The sequence below is a fragment of the Siphateles boraxobius genome, unplaced genomic scaffold (genome assembly GCF_051911475.1).
Source record: "Siphateles boraxobius isolate OS27281-9 unplaced genomic scaffold, OSU_SipBor_1 41, whole genome shotgun sequence".
NCBI lineage: Eukaryota > Metazoa > Chordata > Actinopteri > Cypriniformes > Leuciscidae > Siphateles > Siphateles boraxobius.
Genome location: NW_027509042.1, coordinates 22,197,415 through 22,210,891, shown reverse-complemented (window position 1 = coordinate 22,210,891; position 13,477 = coordinate 22,197,415). Strand labels below are relative to the sequence as shown.

Here is a 13,477-nt window from a genome sequence, read left to right as displayed (position 1 = left end):
AAGTGTTAGAACAAGTGCTGATGGAAAGAATAGGGGCTGAGAGAAAGAGAGGAGAGAGAGCACATGACATATGTGTGTCGTGTAAGTGTTAAGTGCTCTTTTACTTGTGCAGTTAATTTAGTCTGATCACAGGGGGACCTCCTCTGATTCATTGTTGTTTGTGAATTCAAACATGTTCATTACTGAGCATATTTCAAGGAGGGAAGAAAGAGAGTTAGAGCGAGATTGAGAAAAAGAGCTAATCGCTTCAGATTGATCTCCGCGCTGAGCGTAAATGTATTTAAGCTCATAATCCTTGTAAATAGCTTCCAGCAAGGCAAAGGCAGCCTTTTAACATTGACTAAATGAAGTAAATAGAAGCAAATGAATTTTTAAAAGACGCATTGCAGTTGAACCCTGTTTGTTATGTATGTAACAGATCAGTGTGGAAACTGGAAGCTTAATGAGGCCTGTAAATTTAAAGCTAAAATCATATTCTGAGGCTTTGCCACCCTGCTGTTTAGGGGTTTGCAGTGAAGTTCGTTTTTAAATGCAGAGCGTCTGTTCTCCCTCCGAAAGCCCCTCACACCCCAACAGATGGAGAGAATATGGAGCTCGGAAGGTTTACCTAGGAGGTGGTAACAGTGAAGCCACTCATTAACACTGAATTTAACACTTCGTTAGCAACGCGGCTTCCTGTTGAGAGCAGCTAGTGCTGAATGTCAAATCCTCAGAGCATACACTGTGGCCTAGCAGGACAACAGCAAGCCTGGGCCCCTTTAACACACCCTTTAAACACACTCCTGTTGTCCCACAGGTTTGCTGGTGTCGAGCTGCTGAAAACCATCAAATATAATTAGATTGGCTGATGACACCTGAGGTATATTTCTCTGGCTAGTCATGGACGGGAGCGTTTCTACCTGAGTGTGTGTGTGTCTGTCTCTGTGTATGTTTTTGCAGTGTGCCAATTTGTCAGGTTTGAAGCAACAACAGTCTCGTGCTGGGATGTGCTTTGGCACCATCAGAGAGTGATAAGACAGAATAATATGATCTTATTGGTGGTGTGCTTTGTTCCCATGGAAATTGGTCAATTTTAGCAGGCGGCTGAGAACTTTGGTGGGAGAAACAGGAAGGTTAGATCCCAGAGGTGCATTCACATAATTAAGCTTCCTCACCAGGACTTCCAGGGCTAACATTGGGGTGTGTTGTGAAAAGAAGCGTTGACAGTGGGTGTTTGGGATTGTGGCAAAAAAACACACAAAAAAGTCGCAATCTTCTTTAGGCCACTATTAGTTCCTTTTAGAAAGCTCTAAATTATTTGATGCTCCCTATATTTCAGGATGCATTTTTTTTCATAGATTCTATGCATTTATATGAAACAAATAATACATGAATGAATATGTACATTAAAGCATGAATTAACTCTTTTATGTAGATTTTTTTTAATTTCTGAATTAAAAATCATTGAAACGACTGTTCTTATATCATAATTAATTAAAATATTTTAACAAGACTGCCTTATTTGAAATCATTCTGTGCAGCAAAAGTTATGTGGTCCATCCTACAAGGTCATGGGCTCCTAACAACATTCAGAAATATGCAGGAAAAAAGATGCAACAAGAAATTATATCATAGAGAGTACCTTCTTCATGAATATTCTTGCTATTTATTATCTTGTAAAATATATTTTAATACAATTCTTTATAAAAAAAAATCATTAAATCAAAATATTTCCTAAAAAGTTTAAAAACCACATGAAACCAACATGAATACAAATAGTACTTTTCTAAGAACTTGGCCTTTCTTTATCAAGGACACACTCCATCATGTCATTGACCCCTAAAACAAGTTATATGGTGATGAGATTTGAAACTGATCACTTGTCTCTCTTTTATAGATCGTCTTCCTCCGTTATGGCGGCAGTAAAAGACAAAGAGGTAGAATCTTCCTCTGACACTCAAGAGTTGACAAGCACATTTTCTCCCAACAACAACAATAACAACTTGGATCCACTGGAGCCCCTGCCCTTGGACAGTCCCCAAAACCCTTTAAATGGAGTCCAGCCGAACCCATTTGTCTGTGGTAGCATCCCTGCTGCCCTTAGCACAAACGACTCATTGCCTTCAGGAGCACTTGTTAATGGAGCTGCTTCACACTGTACCTCAGAGGAGTCCTGCGTCCACAACAAAGACGTGTCCCCTCTGCCCGGGACAGACACTAGCCCTGAGGTGTTACCGCCTCCCAGTGAGCTTCAATCAGACACCCGGCAGAAAGCAGAAGGGTGCGCCCTAAAAGTGCAGCCCGCACTGGCCTCATCTGAATCAAACAGTGACGGTGAGGCCCCCCTAGATGTGCTGGTGGGGGAAGGCTTGGATACCAGGCCAATCAGCCGACTGTTGGCTAGAAAGGGAATCAAAACAGGGTGCTTATGGGACTTTGATTCTGAGTTGTCAGAGAGTTCTTCTGATGACTGTGATGGTCTAACTTGGGGCTTGCAGGAGAAGTTCATGCGGATACTGTTGAAAAGTAGTGTAGCAGGTGATGGGGTAAGAACAAAGGTGGAGATTGATGGGGCTCCACCTGCCAACCAAAGGCGGAGGATGCGTAAAAAACGTACCATGGAGAGGGCTGACACTGGAGGACAGGTTTATGATGGCTTTGATTACACATCCCAGAATTCCCTATCTGACGAAGATTTTGAGTTGTCCATTAACAAAGAACATGCCTTCCGGAAAGAGCCGGAAAGTTTGAAAGCATATGCTGGCTTGCGCCTGGAGAAATTTTGCGACAAGTCAGCTACCATGCAGGAGCTAATTTCAACTGAGAAGGAAGAGAGATGTGATGAGGGCGGCAGCGACATAGAAACAAACACCTGCCTTGGTGAAAAATCGGCACAGTTAAAGACAAAGACAAAAACAGACGAAGAGCTTTCCTTTTTCCCTTGTTCAAAGTGCAACGATAATTTCAAGGAGGAGAGGCATTTGCATAGGCATATGATGTATCATTTAGATAAGAATAAAAAGGTGAGACAGGAACACGTTCCCCGACCCTTTATATGTAGAGAGTGTGGCCGTTCATTCCGAGACATAACCTCTCTGCAAAAGCACATTATAATCCATCAGGTGCGGAGGGAGAGGCTGATGGAAGAGATTAAAGGTTTCAGTAAGATAGATGTCGAGGGAAGAAGAGCTTGTCTTCAGTGTCCCCAGTGTGTCTTTGGAACGAAATGCCCCAAAACTTTCGTCCATCATGGCAAAACTAATGAGAAGGAGAAGTTGTCTTATAGCTGTGAGGAATGTGATCACATGACTACAACTGAAATGGAGGCACATGCGTATACAGCTCATCACACCACATATGGCAAGACTGGCAACTCTTTTGTATGTCAAAATTGCACATTTAGAAGTATGAATAGATATAGTCTCAGAAAGCATGTGGAGCTCATCCACGGGCAGCCATTTTATGAGAATTATGAACCTCAATCACACCACAATGTAGACGATCGCATAAAATGTTTGTTTGACCAACCTAAAACCAAGGACTCATCTTTAGTGATGCCAAAGATTCAAAGCACAGAGAAGCGGTATGTTAGGGACAGAGGTGAGCTGCCCTTTAGGCCCAGTGGCTCAGCTGACCTTAATTTGAGAAGCAAAGAAACACAAAAAGCCTGTGACGGTTTCAGCTCCTCCCTGATCAAATGGAGCCCTGGCAGCCCTGCAAACAAGCTGTCACCATTCTCACTGAGAAGTGACAAGCCAAGCAAATTATCCCCTCTGCCTACAGAGAAAATAGACGTGACTACAGGTCTCCCGTACGTTGAAGAAGACAATCAAGAATATGAAAGCGCTGTCTCCGAAAAGAGGACAAAATATCTTTCCAGCTTTGACGTACATCTTACAACAAAAACGGAGATCGTGAGTAAAGCATCCTGTCTTAACCCTGGCACTGAGAGCCATCCCAAAGATCCATTAACTGGCAGTACTTTAGCGCTGCAAACGCTGAGGCACAAAATACCGTCGAAAAGAAAAATGTCAATCCCGTATCGCAACACCCATGCCAATATTACTCATGTGGGTCTTCCAAAATCTGAGCTAGAGTCTCAACAATGGGACTCTACTACACCACAAGAGGGAGATGACAATGAAGGTGCTCAGGATTTCAGCGACTGCACCAAAGAGTCTCCGGATCAGTGTAATAGCAATACCCCCAGTGAATATTTCATCCCTCTCCACAAAAACATTCTGGACTATGACAATTATACTAATCCAGACAATAGTAGAGTGGAGGACAGTGATGATATTTGTACTTTTATAGTGAAGGAGGAGTGTGTTGAAAGTATAATAAGTGAGGATAACCCTGATCATGTTGTTTATCAGCAAAGCGATCCTTATGCAGAGTATATTGTCAACCCTTTGTCTTTGGTGGGCAGGAAGTGCTGTCCTTACTGTCCCGCAGTGTTTGAGTCTGGGGTGGGCTTGTCTAACCATGTGAGAGGACACTTACATAGGGTTGGGCTGAGTTATGATGCTCGTCACGTGGTGCCACCTGAGCAAGTGGCATCTCAGGACCGCCAGCCTCGCATACGCAGAAAAATTCCCTCAGTGAATCGCAGAATCAGAAAAGGTGATTATTGTTCACCTTTCCTTGTTTAAGTCATTGTGATTTTAGAGAATGCTCTCAAGCTAAAATCACACATGCATAACCCATATTTATGTATGTGTACAAACATTTCTACATGTAACTTATTAATTTAAAGTAATTATGTGCTTTCATCATGGCAGATAAGCCAGAGTCTAAAACCGAGCACACCTGTCCCCTGTGCCTGGGCTGGTTTGACACTAAGACCGGCCTCTCCAATCACGTGCGGGGTCATCTGAAGCGGATTGGAAAGCCTATTTCGGGTGCTAGCAAATCACCTCTCTGCATTCTGACAGAACTTCTTCAGGATGAGGTGGAGTACGGGAACATTATGAGGCTGTTTGGTTCCAGACCGCACCTTTCAAAACCTTTTGTCTCTCAAAAGTTTGCCAGCAGTGATGGACTGTTTCTTACATCCTCTGGCATTCCCATGAAGATCCATCATGCCACTGGCACACCAGACGAAGGGCAATGGACTATGATCAGGCGCCCCCAGGTTGACAGGGAGAGGAAGAGAACCAATACGGTCCGATCTAGCACTTTAGAGGATCTGCTGGGAAATAGGAAAGTGGAGCAGGAAATGGAGGTCGAAGGCCACTCAGAGGATGCCAGTACTCCTTTGACCATCTCCTACACTAGTGGCAATATACCCAGATCACCATCTGTGCAGCTGGATCCTACCTGGAGCCAAGGTTAGGAACCACACAATCACTTAATTGTGTATATTTGCTGTTATCCTGAAAAAAAAAAAAATATATTAATTTACATAGGGAAGCCTATTTTATGTCAGCCTCTGAAATTGAGATAGAAAAACAGCATGCAGCTGTCCCCCATATTCGTACATGCTGGGTTTACATTTTTAAATTAAATTGACTATTAAAAGGATTGCTTGTGTGCGCTGGTGTTTATTCCAGTCTTTTAAACTAGTTGAATGAATGAATGCTCACAACGTACCTGTAACGATGTTAAATAGGCTAGGCTATTTAATCAGTAATGCACACAGCGTAGAGGATAATGACAGTCAACTACTTTGAATGTTATAGCATTTTGGGCATACACATGTACATAGTGAAAAGATTGACATTGAAAAATGACACAGAATGATTAAAATATTTAATCCAAATAAATAAAATGTTCGTGGTTTGTACTTCAACGTCGCGGTCACTAAGACGAACACTGACACCCTGTGGTGAAATAATGGTGTATTTTTAACATCCGCTGCTTTCTCAGGTCGGCTTGGGTTGGATTAAAACTTTTTGTTCCGATAAGTTTGGAAAATTCTGCACACAGTAAACATCAGAATATACATTCAATTTTTTTTAGATCTTATTTCGGACACTCATTTTTGGTGGCGTTTGTTCAACTCATTGACCACTGTACATTGAAAGTAAACATAACCGGAAATAAGTGAGATGTACTATTTCCAAACGGAAGTGCGTCACGACGCTCAGTGCAAGTGGTACATAGCATTAAACAAACCAACAAGCCCCTGTTTTATATGCCAGCAAATCTGTACATGGACTTCCATAAAAAGTGATAGTTCATCTAAATATGAATATATCCCAGTGTCCTGTCTGTTTTATGGAAGCATGTTTCTGCCACTGAATAAATATAAAAAAAGATAATTATTACTTTTTATCTAACAATTTCGATTTTTTTGTCCCTAGAATTGTGCAATATAAACTAGAAGTCAGAATTGTGAGATATAAACTTGCAATTGCGTGAAAAAAAGTATTAATTGCGAGAAAAACGCAATTACCTTTTTAATTGCAAGTTTATATCTCAATTCCTTGGATTTGCAAGAGAAAATAGTCACAATTACATGTTTTATTTTTTATTATATGATATTTTATTATATATATGCGGAAACAAGCTTCCATTTTGTCCAAATCAAAATCATGTTATTATATATATATATATATATATATATATAAAAAATATTTATATATATATATATACAACCCCAAATCAGAAAAAGTTGGGACATTTTTTAAAATGCAATAAAAGCAAGAATCTGGGATTTGTTCATTCTATTTAACCTTTTATTAGCTGACAAAAGTACAAAGAATCGTTTTCCAATGTTTTCAATGACCAACATAATTGTATTTTGTAAATATGAACAAATTTTGATTTTGATGGCTGCAACACCCCAAAAAAGTTGGGACAGAGACCAAGTAAAAGGGAAAAGATTATCCAAATTAGATTATCCAACTATTTTGAAACATTCCACAATGAGCAATTGGCAATAGTTGAGGGTATAATGTTTGGGTGTAAAAGTGCTTCTCAGTCTTTTTAAGCAAAGATGGGTCATGTCTCATCACTTTGTGCCAAATATCTTGAGAGAATTGTCAAACAATTAAAAAATCACATTTCTTAATGCAAGATTGCAAAGCATTTATGCCTTTCATCATCGTCCATACATAATATTGTCACAAGATTCAGGGAAATCCAGAGAAATCTCAGTCTGTGTATGGCAAGGCAGTAGACCTCTGTTGAATGTGCGTGACCTTTGAGCCCTCAGATGGCATTGCACAAGATACCATCATGCTAATCCGTTAAATACAGCCACATGTGCTCAGGAGTAATTTGGAAGACCGTTTTCACTAAACACAGTCTGACTCTGCAATAAGAAATGCCACTTGAATCTCTGTTTCGCAAGGAGAAAGCTTTACATCAGTTCTATGTGGAGATGCCGGCGAGTTCTCTGGGCCTGAGCTCATCTCAGACGGTCTAGAAGAAAGTGGAAATGTGTGCTGTGGTCAGATGAGTCCATGTTTCAGCTTGTTTTTGGGAGAAAATGGACATTGAGTTTTCAGTCCCAAAGACGAAAGGGACCAACCAGACTTTCACCAGCGACAGGTGCAAAAGCAAACATCTGTGCTGGTATTGAGGTGCATCATTGCAAACGGTATGGGTAACTTGCATTATTGTGAAGGTACCATTGACACGGAGGCATATATTTGGATTGTACAGAGACATAAACTGCCATCAAGATGACGTCTTTCCTGAGAAGCAGGACAATGCCAGGCCTCATTCTGCACATGCTAAAAGTGGTTTCTAGACACTCTGCACCATAGAATGGATGTGCCTGTTAACTGCAGTCCAGATATGTCTCTTATGGAAAATGTATGACCCATCATGAAAAGGAGAATCAGGCAACAATGACCACAGACTGTTGAGTTGCTGTCTTGTATCAGACAAGATTGGGCAAATATTCCACTACCAAAACTCCAACAATTAGTATCCTCAACTCCCAAATGATTAAAAAGTGTAATTAAAAGGAAAGGTGAAGTGACACAGTGGTAAACATGCCTCTGTCCCAACTTTTTTGGGGTGTGTTGCAGCCATCAAAATCAAAATATTTTCATATTTACAAAATACAATTATGTTGGTCAGTGAAAACATTGGAAAACTTTTCTTTGTACTTTTGTCAGTTAAAAAAGGTTAAAAAGAATGAACAAATAACAGATTCTTGATTTTTCTGATTTGGGGTTGTATATATATATATATATATATATATATATTAAACTATTTTTTTCTTAAATTTTTGTTTGTTCCTCACACAAAGATATCGTACCATTACTGAAGCTTTAAATATAATGCACAAGTCATAATTTTCTTTTGGCAAACAAAAGAAAGAGGTTATTATTTGTAAAAATGTTTTTGTTGTCCCTATAGTGGCTCGAAAATTTTAATTTCATGTTTAAGATGACAATACCTTACTTATGTTTAATTACAAATGCCCATTTAGCTTCAAGTTTTGTGGTTGAATAATAATTAGGCTTGTAATTGACCATTAATTTCTGTTTTCTCATGCATTGTGAATGGACACAGAGAGCTTGGAAATACCATTGATACTGAGCAATTTTAGTAAAAACAAAACCCCTCCATGACAAGAATCTTTTGCCTGTTCTCTGACAGCTGAGTGTGTGATCTGTCTTGTTTCGAGTGATGTTGAATCAAAGACTCTGAAAGTGACAGACAGGTGAGGTTTCAGATATCTGGGTCACAATCCAGCGTTGAACATTCTTTTTTCCCACAACATAGGGTATTTATTGTTGTTAGTCTATTGTTAATAGTTATAGCCCTTGAAGTGCAAATAATGAAGTAGTATAAGTGCTCTAGCATTGATTTGAGATATTTACAGTAAGCATGGGTAGAGATGATCAATACAGTGTAGCATGACTGCACAGCCTTGTTTCACAGCCGCTCTCATATGTTTTTCCACCTCTACTGCCTTCATTATTTACAGTGCACCTTAAAACCCAATTTCAGTCATACACTCCATATTAAATATGTATGGCAGACGCCTCATATTTAAGACAAAGTTCTCTTCCTGTAACCTTGAAGTTGCCAGTTGATTCCATTAAAAGAGAGAGGTAACACAATATTCAGAGAGTGCAGGGTGAAAGTTTGCCACTCATTGAAATATTGTAGCAGGTACAAAAAGAATGAATGTCATCAAAAGTGGCTTTGAAATTCAAATGTAAAACACATAGCTCTCTTTTATGTACTGGAAACACATCAGCTGTATTTGCACGTCTTTGTTTCATTCGTACCCATATAAAACTCTCATTTCATTAATAGCTATAAAAACAACAACTACTTAATGAAGTTTTACAGTCAAATTTATTTCACAGGTTGTCCGTTTTAATTGGATAAACAGTGATTAGTAAATTTGATTTGATTGTTCAGCCATATTCATGTAATCAGGTCTGTTGCTTTTATGTTTTGCTAGAACTCTCTGATTGTAGATGCAGAACTGACAACTGTTGAAGGAAGTTCACTGAGGCCAGTTAGAAAAAAAGGGACATTTGTGATTTTCAGAGTCATTTTGATAGATACACCTGTAAATGGTGACACTCAAATTGTGATATTTTTTCTTAATCAAATAAGGCAAGCCTATTTCGGGCGCTAGCAAGCCACCTCTCCGCATTCTGACAGAACTTCTTCAGGATGAGGCCGAGTACAGGAACATTATGAGGGTGTTTGGTTCCAGACCGCACTTTTCAAAACATTTTGTCTCTCAAAAGTGTGCCAGCAGTGATGGCAAGCTTGGGCATTGACATTTTCAGTAATGCACTGGTGACTCTGTTTTTATCTGTCAGTGTCTGTGAAGCAGTTTGCAGGCTATTTCAATAAGAAACTGTCATCTCAAAAGGAGTTTTGTGTATGTCCTTTTGTTACTATTACCCAGAGCGACCAAAAGACCATGACTTTGGTTTTTTTTCCATCTTCCATTATGTTTGTATTAGGGCTATCAATTCAACATGATTTGGTACAATAGATTAATAAATAATAATACAAATAATAAAATCGTCCTATTATCAGAACAATACAAGAAAGTAACGCAAATCTATTTTTTTGATATGAACGAGTTAAAAACCATCCACAAAGGATACGTTATTGTGTTCAAAAACATCAAAACTGAGTGCCATGGAATCGAACATAATGTTGGGGTCTGGAGACGCAGTTTTGAAACCTTCTTAACTTTCAACAGTGTTTTATGGTACAAGATGCTAAAAAAAACAGCATCATTTTGACATCTACATGGCCAACCATTAAAAAGTAGTGCAGACAGATTGTTGAATATTTGCAAACAGCATTGCGAAGTTGTGTGGTTGGAACGACAGCTCTCGACCTGTGGTTAGAAGCATGGTTTCTTGTTTGCATGACACGTGGACTTAATAAATCCTTATCTGGTACCTCAAGTTTGGACACATTTAGACGATAAAGACACAAACACCTGAGGGAATTCACGTACCAATTCATCAGTTTGCTCTTTCAAATGAGTAAACGAAACTACAGGTGGAGGAACAACTTCTCTACACACTCGCCTCCCTGTCAAATTATTCCCCAGAATTACAGAAACGCCATTTACAATGCCATTATTGCAAACGTTAACATCAGATTTTCATTTTAAATGATAACAAACATATATAACGCATTCGCTTTATACATTTACGGACGAGCCCCCATTTGTAACAGCCGGCTCTGAGGCTGCAACAAAAAGTAGATCAGACGGGTCAATTACCTTAAAAAACATTTATTTTAACCCAAGGAAAACAAACATAAATACAACATAAGCAAAGAAACGTGTCAGGGGCCAGCAGGACACTCAGCACAGCGCAGACCGTCGAACTCCATGCTGGAGATGATCACCCAAAACAATGCTCCCACATGAACCGTTTCACCAACATTTAACTCGGCGTTTGAAGTGTCAGGTGTGTCGGCCACGTCCACTCCAAACGGCACCTAAAAACACACACCAACCACACGCACACTCACAGCCTAGGCTGGGTTGTCACACAGCTGTAGATTGCATTAACTGGACACATTTCATCTAAAAGTACATGAGTAGTTTCAAACATTGCCCCTAAAAAACAAACAAACCATCAAACTGATTGCAGATACTTGCTGAGAACATACAGTACGACTACATGTCCTCATAAACAGTGCACAGCCGATCTTTATTATATGAAAACAGATGGAGTGGGAGGTGATGACACTAAGGGAATCACAGTTTTATTTTCTTCAAGCTGCTGTGTTCCTTTTCTAAATTACACACTCATATAGCCGTATAACCATGCTTTTGCTATTTATAGAGCAGTCATGAGTGGAGTGCAGCTACAGAAAAAAAAGCATGAGGTCATCTAACTTGTTGAAATACTCATTAGCTCAAAACTTTTTTTATTTATGTGTAATCCAGAGAAGTTTGCAGCGAATAAGAAGATCTGCATCCACTGCAACGCGGCGTTCCACAGCGCCGTAAGCCTGTCCAATCATCTTCGAGCGTATGAGCGACGGAAGGAAATCGCCTTATTAGAAGGAACAAGTAGGGTTTCATACTTGCTCTTTCTATCAGTTCTAAATTAATCATCTTGCCACCCAGCTTTTAATTGATTATAATTACATCGTTTGTTTCACAGCATATGATTGTAAACAGAAGAGGCCAAGATCAAGGCCTGGGCCAAAAAGGAAGGAGTTTTCATCTTCACACGCCGTCTCTGAAGTAATCTACAGAATGACCTGCAGGTACTTTACAACACTCCTGTACTTCATCAGCACACTCTCTCACACTCTCAACCAGCTCTCATATCTTTCTTTATTTCCCTTAGGTTCTGCGATCTGATCTTCCAGGGTCCTCAGTCAATTCAGGAAGACTGGATCAAGCACTTGCAGAGGCATCTTATGCACACGAGTATCCCCGGCATGGGTGCAGGTATGGTGGAGGTTTCAGCGCTGTGTAAAGAGCTGTGTTCCCCATCTCCCCCCGAGCGCCTGCTCCTGGATACACACCCTCCTCTCAGTCTGCCTGAGGGGGTCTCCTAAGCCACGTTTACACACCAGCTATGCTCACTGTACACCTGTTCTGCACATGTTCATAAACAAATACACATATAATACTGGATATGCATCTCTATATGAATACAGAATAGAAATATAATATAAATGAAAGATTTTCTTATATTGCATATTATTCATTTTTCTTATCGTTTTATTTCCCGATTTAATTGTATCGATCTTCGGTTGTTCTTACGGGCATGCTATTTGCATCATAGATTTAGAATTGGGCTATATTTAGATCTTGGATGTGCACATTAGGCAGCCTCTCGCTGCAGACTGCAGTTCTCAGCTGCTGTGACTTGCAAGTCTAAAATCCAGCAGCTAGATTGTAGAAACTATCCAGATCATAGAATTCAGAGGTCACTGTTTAGAAAATGGCACTATGACGATCAAGATAATTTGATTTAATGCTATTTACTGTAATTTTGCAGCGCAAAGTTTATTTACACTGACAAAAACACATGTATAACCAATTTTTAAGAGAGTATATTAACATTATAATATATCTACTGTAGTGCTTTATTTCTGGTTAAAAATTATTATATTTACTCTTATGCATCATTTAACACATTAGGGGAAACAAATCATATTATGGATAAAACATGTAACACAATCTTTTATTATTTTTGTTTTTAATGCTATTATCAAAGAAATGAACTGTGAACTGTATTAATATATCAATGATTATTTTTAAAAGCTTTCTAGTTGTTTAGTAATAGTAATATCATGGGCAATACTGTCATAATGCAATATTAATTAGTTCTATCTATATTATGTCAGAAAAATGTCATTGTTCTATATTATTGTTGTAAGTTGCTGAAACCTCTGCAAATGCTATTTTTTATCATCATTTTATGGTGCTACAATGTAAGGTATGTCACACAAATGCATAATAACGCAACTAATTATCATGTTTTACTTTAGGATACTAAAGGGAATCTTTACCACTCATTCTATTTGAGGTAAATGATTTCTTTGCATTTGTTTGTAAATAAAGCTGTTGGTAAAGACCGACTGGAGGAATAGTCCTCCTCGTCTTGGTCAGCCCTTCAAATAGTTACCATGTAACTATGTACCATTACTTGGTGATGATAATGTGCAAGCACATACCGATCAATTAAGGTATACAATGTGTTAATGAGCCGAGCAAGCGTTAACACGTTGTATTTATGTCTCTGTTAAGTCACTAATAGCCAATTAAAATGTAATTGTGATTCAAACCTTTGTATATTTTTCTGCTGTAATATTTATTTACACTGCCACTTTGTTGACAAAGGCTCTGTCCAACACTGTCGTTATGTAAGTATCAAGGATTTATCAGCTCTGTTTTCGTGTAGTAGAGGAATAGCTCTGATAATATCAGAGAAAGCGGCTTGACCGGGGTTCATCAGTAAGCGTCTGGACCGGGAGGCGACCTCACAGTTTGTCCCGGGCAGGGCTTAGACTGGCGATCAAAGCTGTACAAACCAATTGTCATCACGTTCCTCCTGAGGGAATTTGGAGTACATTAATG

General features: G+C 39.2%; 1 protein-coding gene across 2 annotated transcripts in view; it reads left to right on the top strand.

Annotated features, from left to right (window-relative positions):
* Window positions 1-13,184, top strand: part of znf644b (zinc finger protein 644b) — a 32,493-nt gene extending 19,309 nt beyond the window's left edge. Inside the window, exons 2-7 of one of the 2 annotated variants that reach the window (XM_077198935.1) lie at window positions 1,877-4,602; window positions 4,761-4,930; window positions 5,003-5,309; window positions 11,327-11,452; window positions 11,547-11,652; window positions 11,736-13,184. In XM_077198935.1, coding sequence (XP_077055050.1) covers window positions 1,893-4,602; window positions 4,761-4,930; window positions 5,003-5,309; window positions 11,327-11,452; window positions 11,547-11,652; window positions 11,736-11,949 — 3,633 coding nt within the window. In that variant the 5' untranslated portion in view covers window positions 1,877-1,892 and the 3' untranslated portion in view covers window positions 11,950-13,184. Of the gene's footprint in view, window positions 1-1,876; window positions 4,603-4,760; window positions 5,310-11,326; window positions 11,453-11,546; window positions 11,653-11,735 lie in introns of both variants that reach the window. The other variant, XM_077198934.1, reaches the window with a different exon arrangement.
* The last annotated feature ends 293 nt before the right edge of the window (window positions 13,185-13,477 follow it).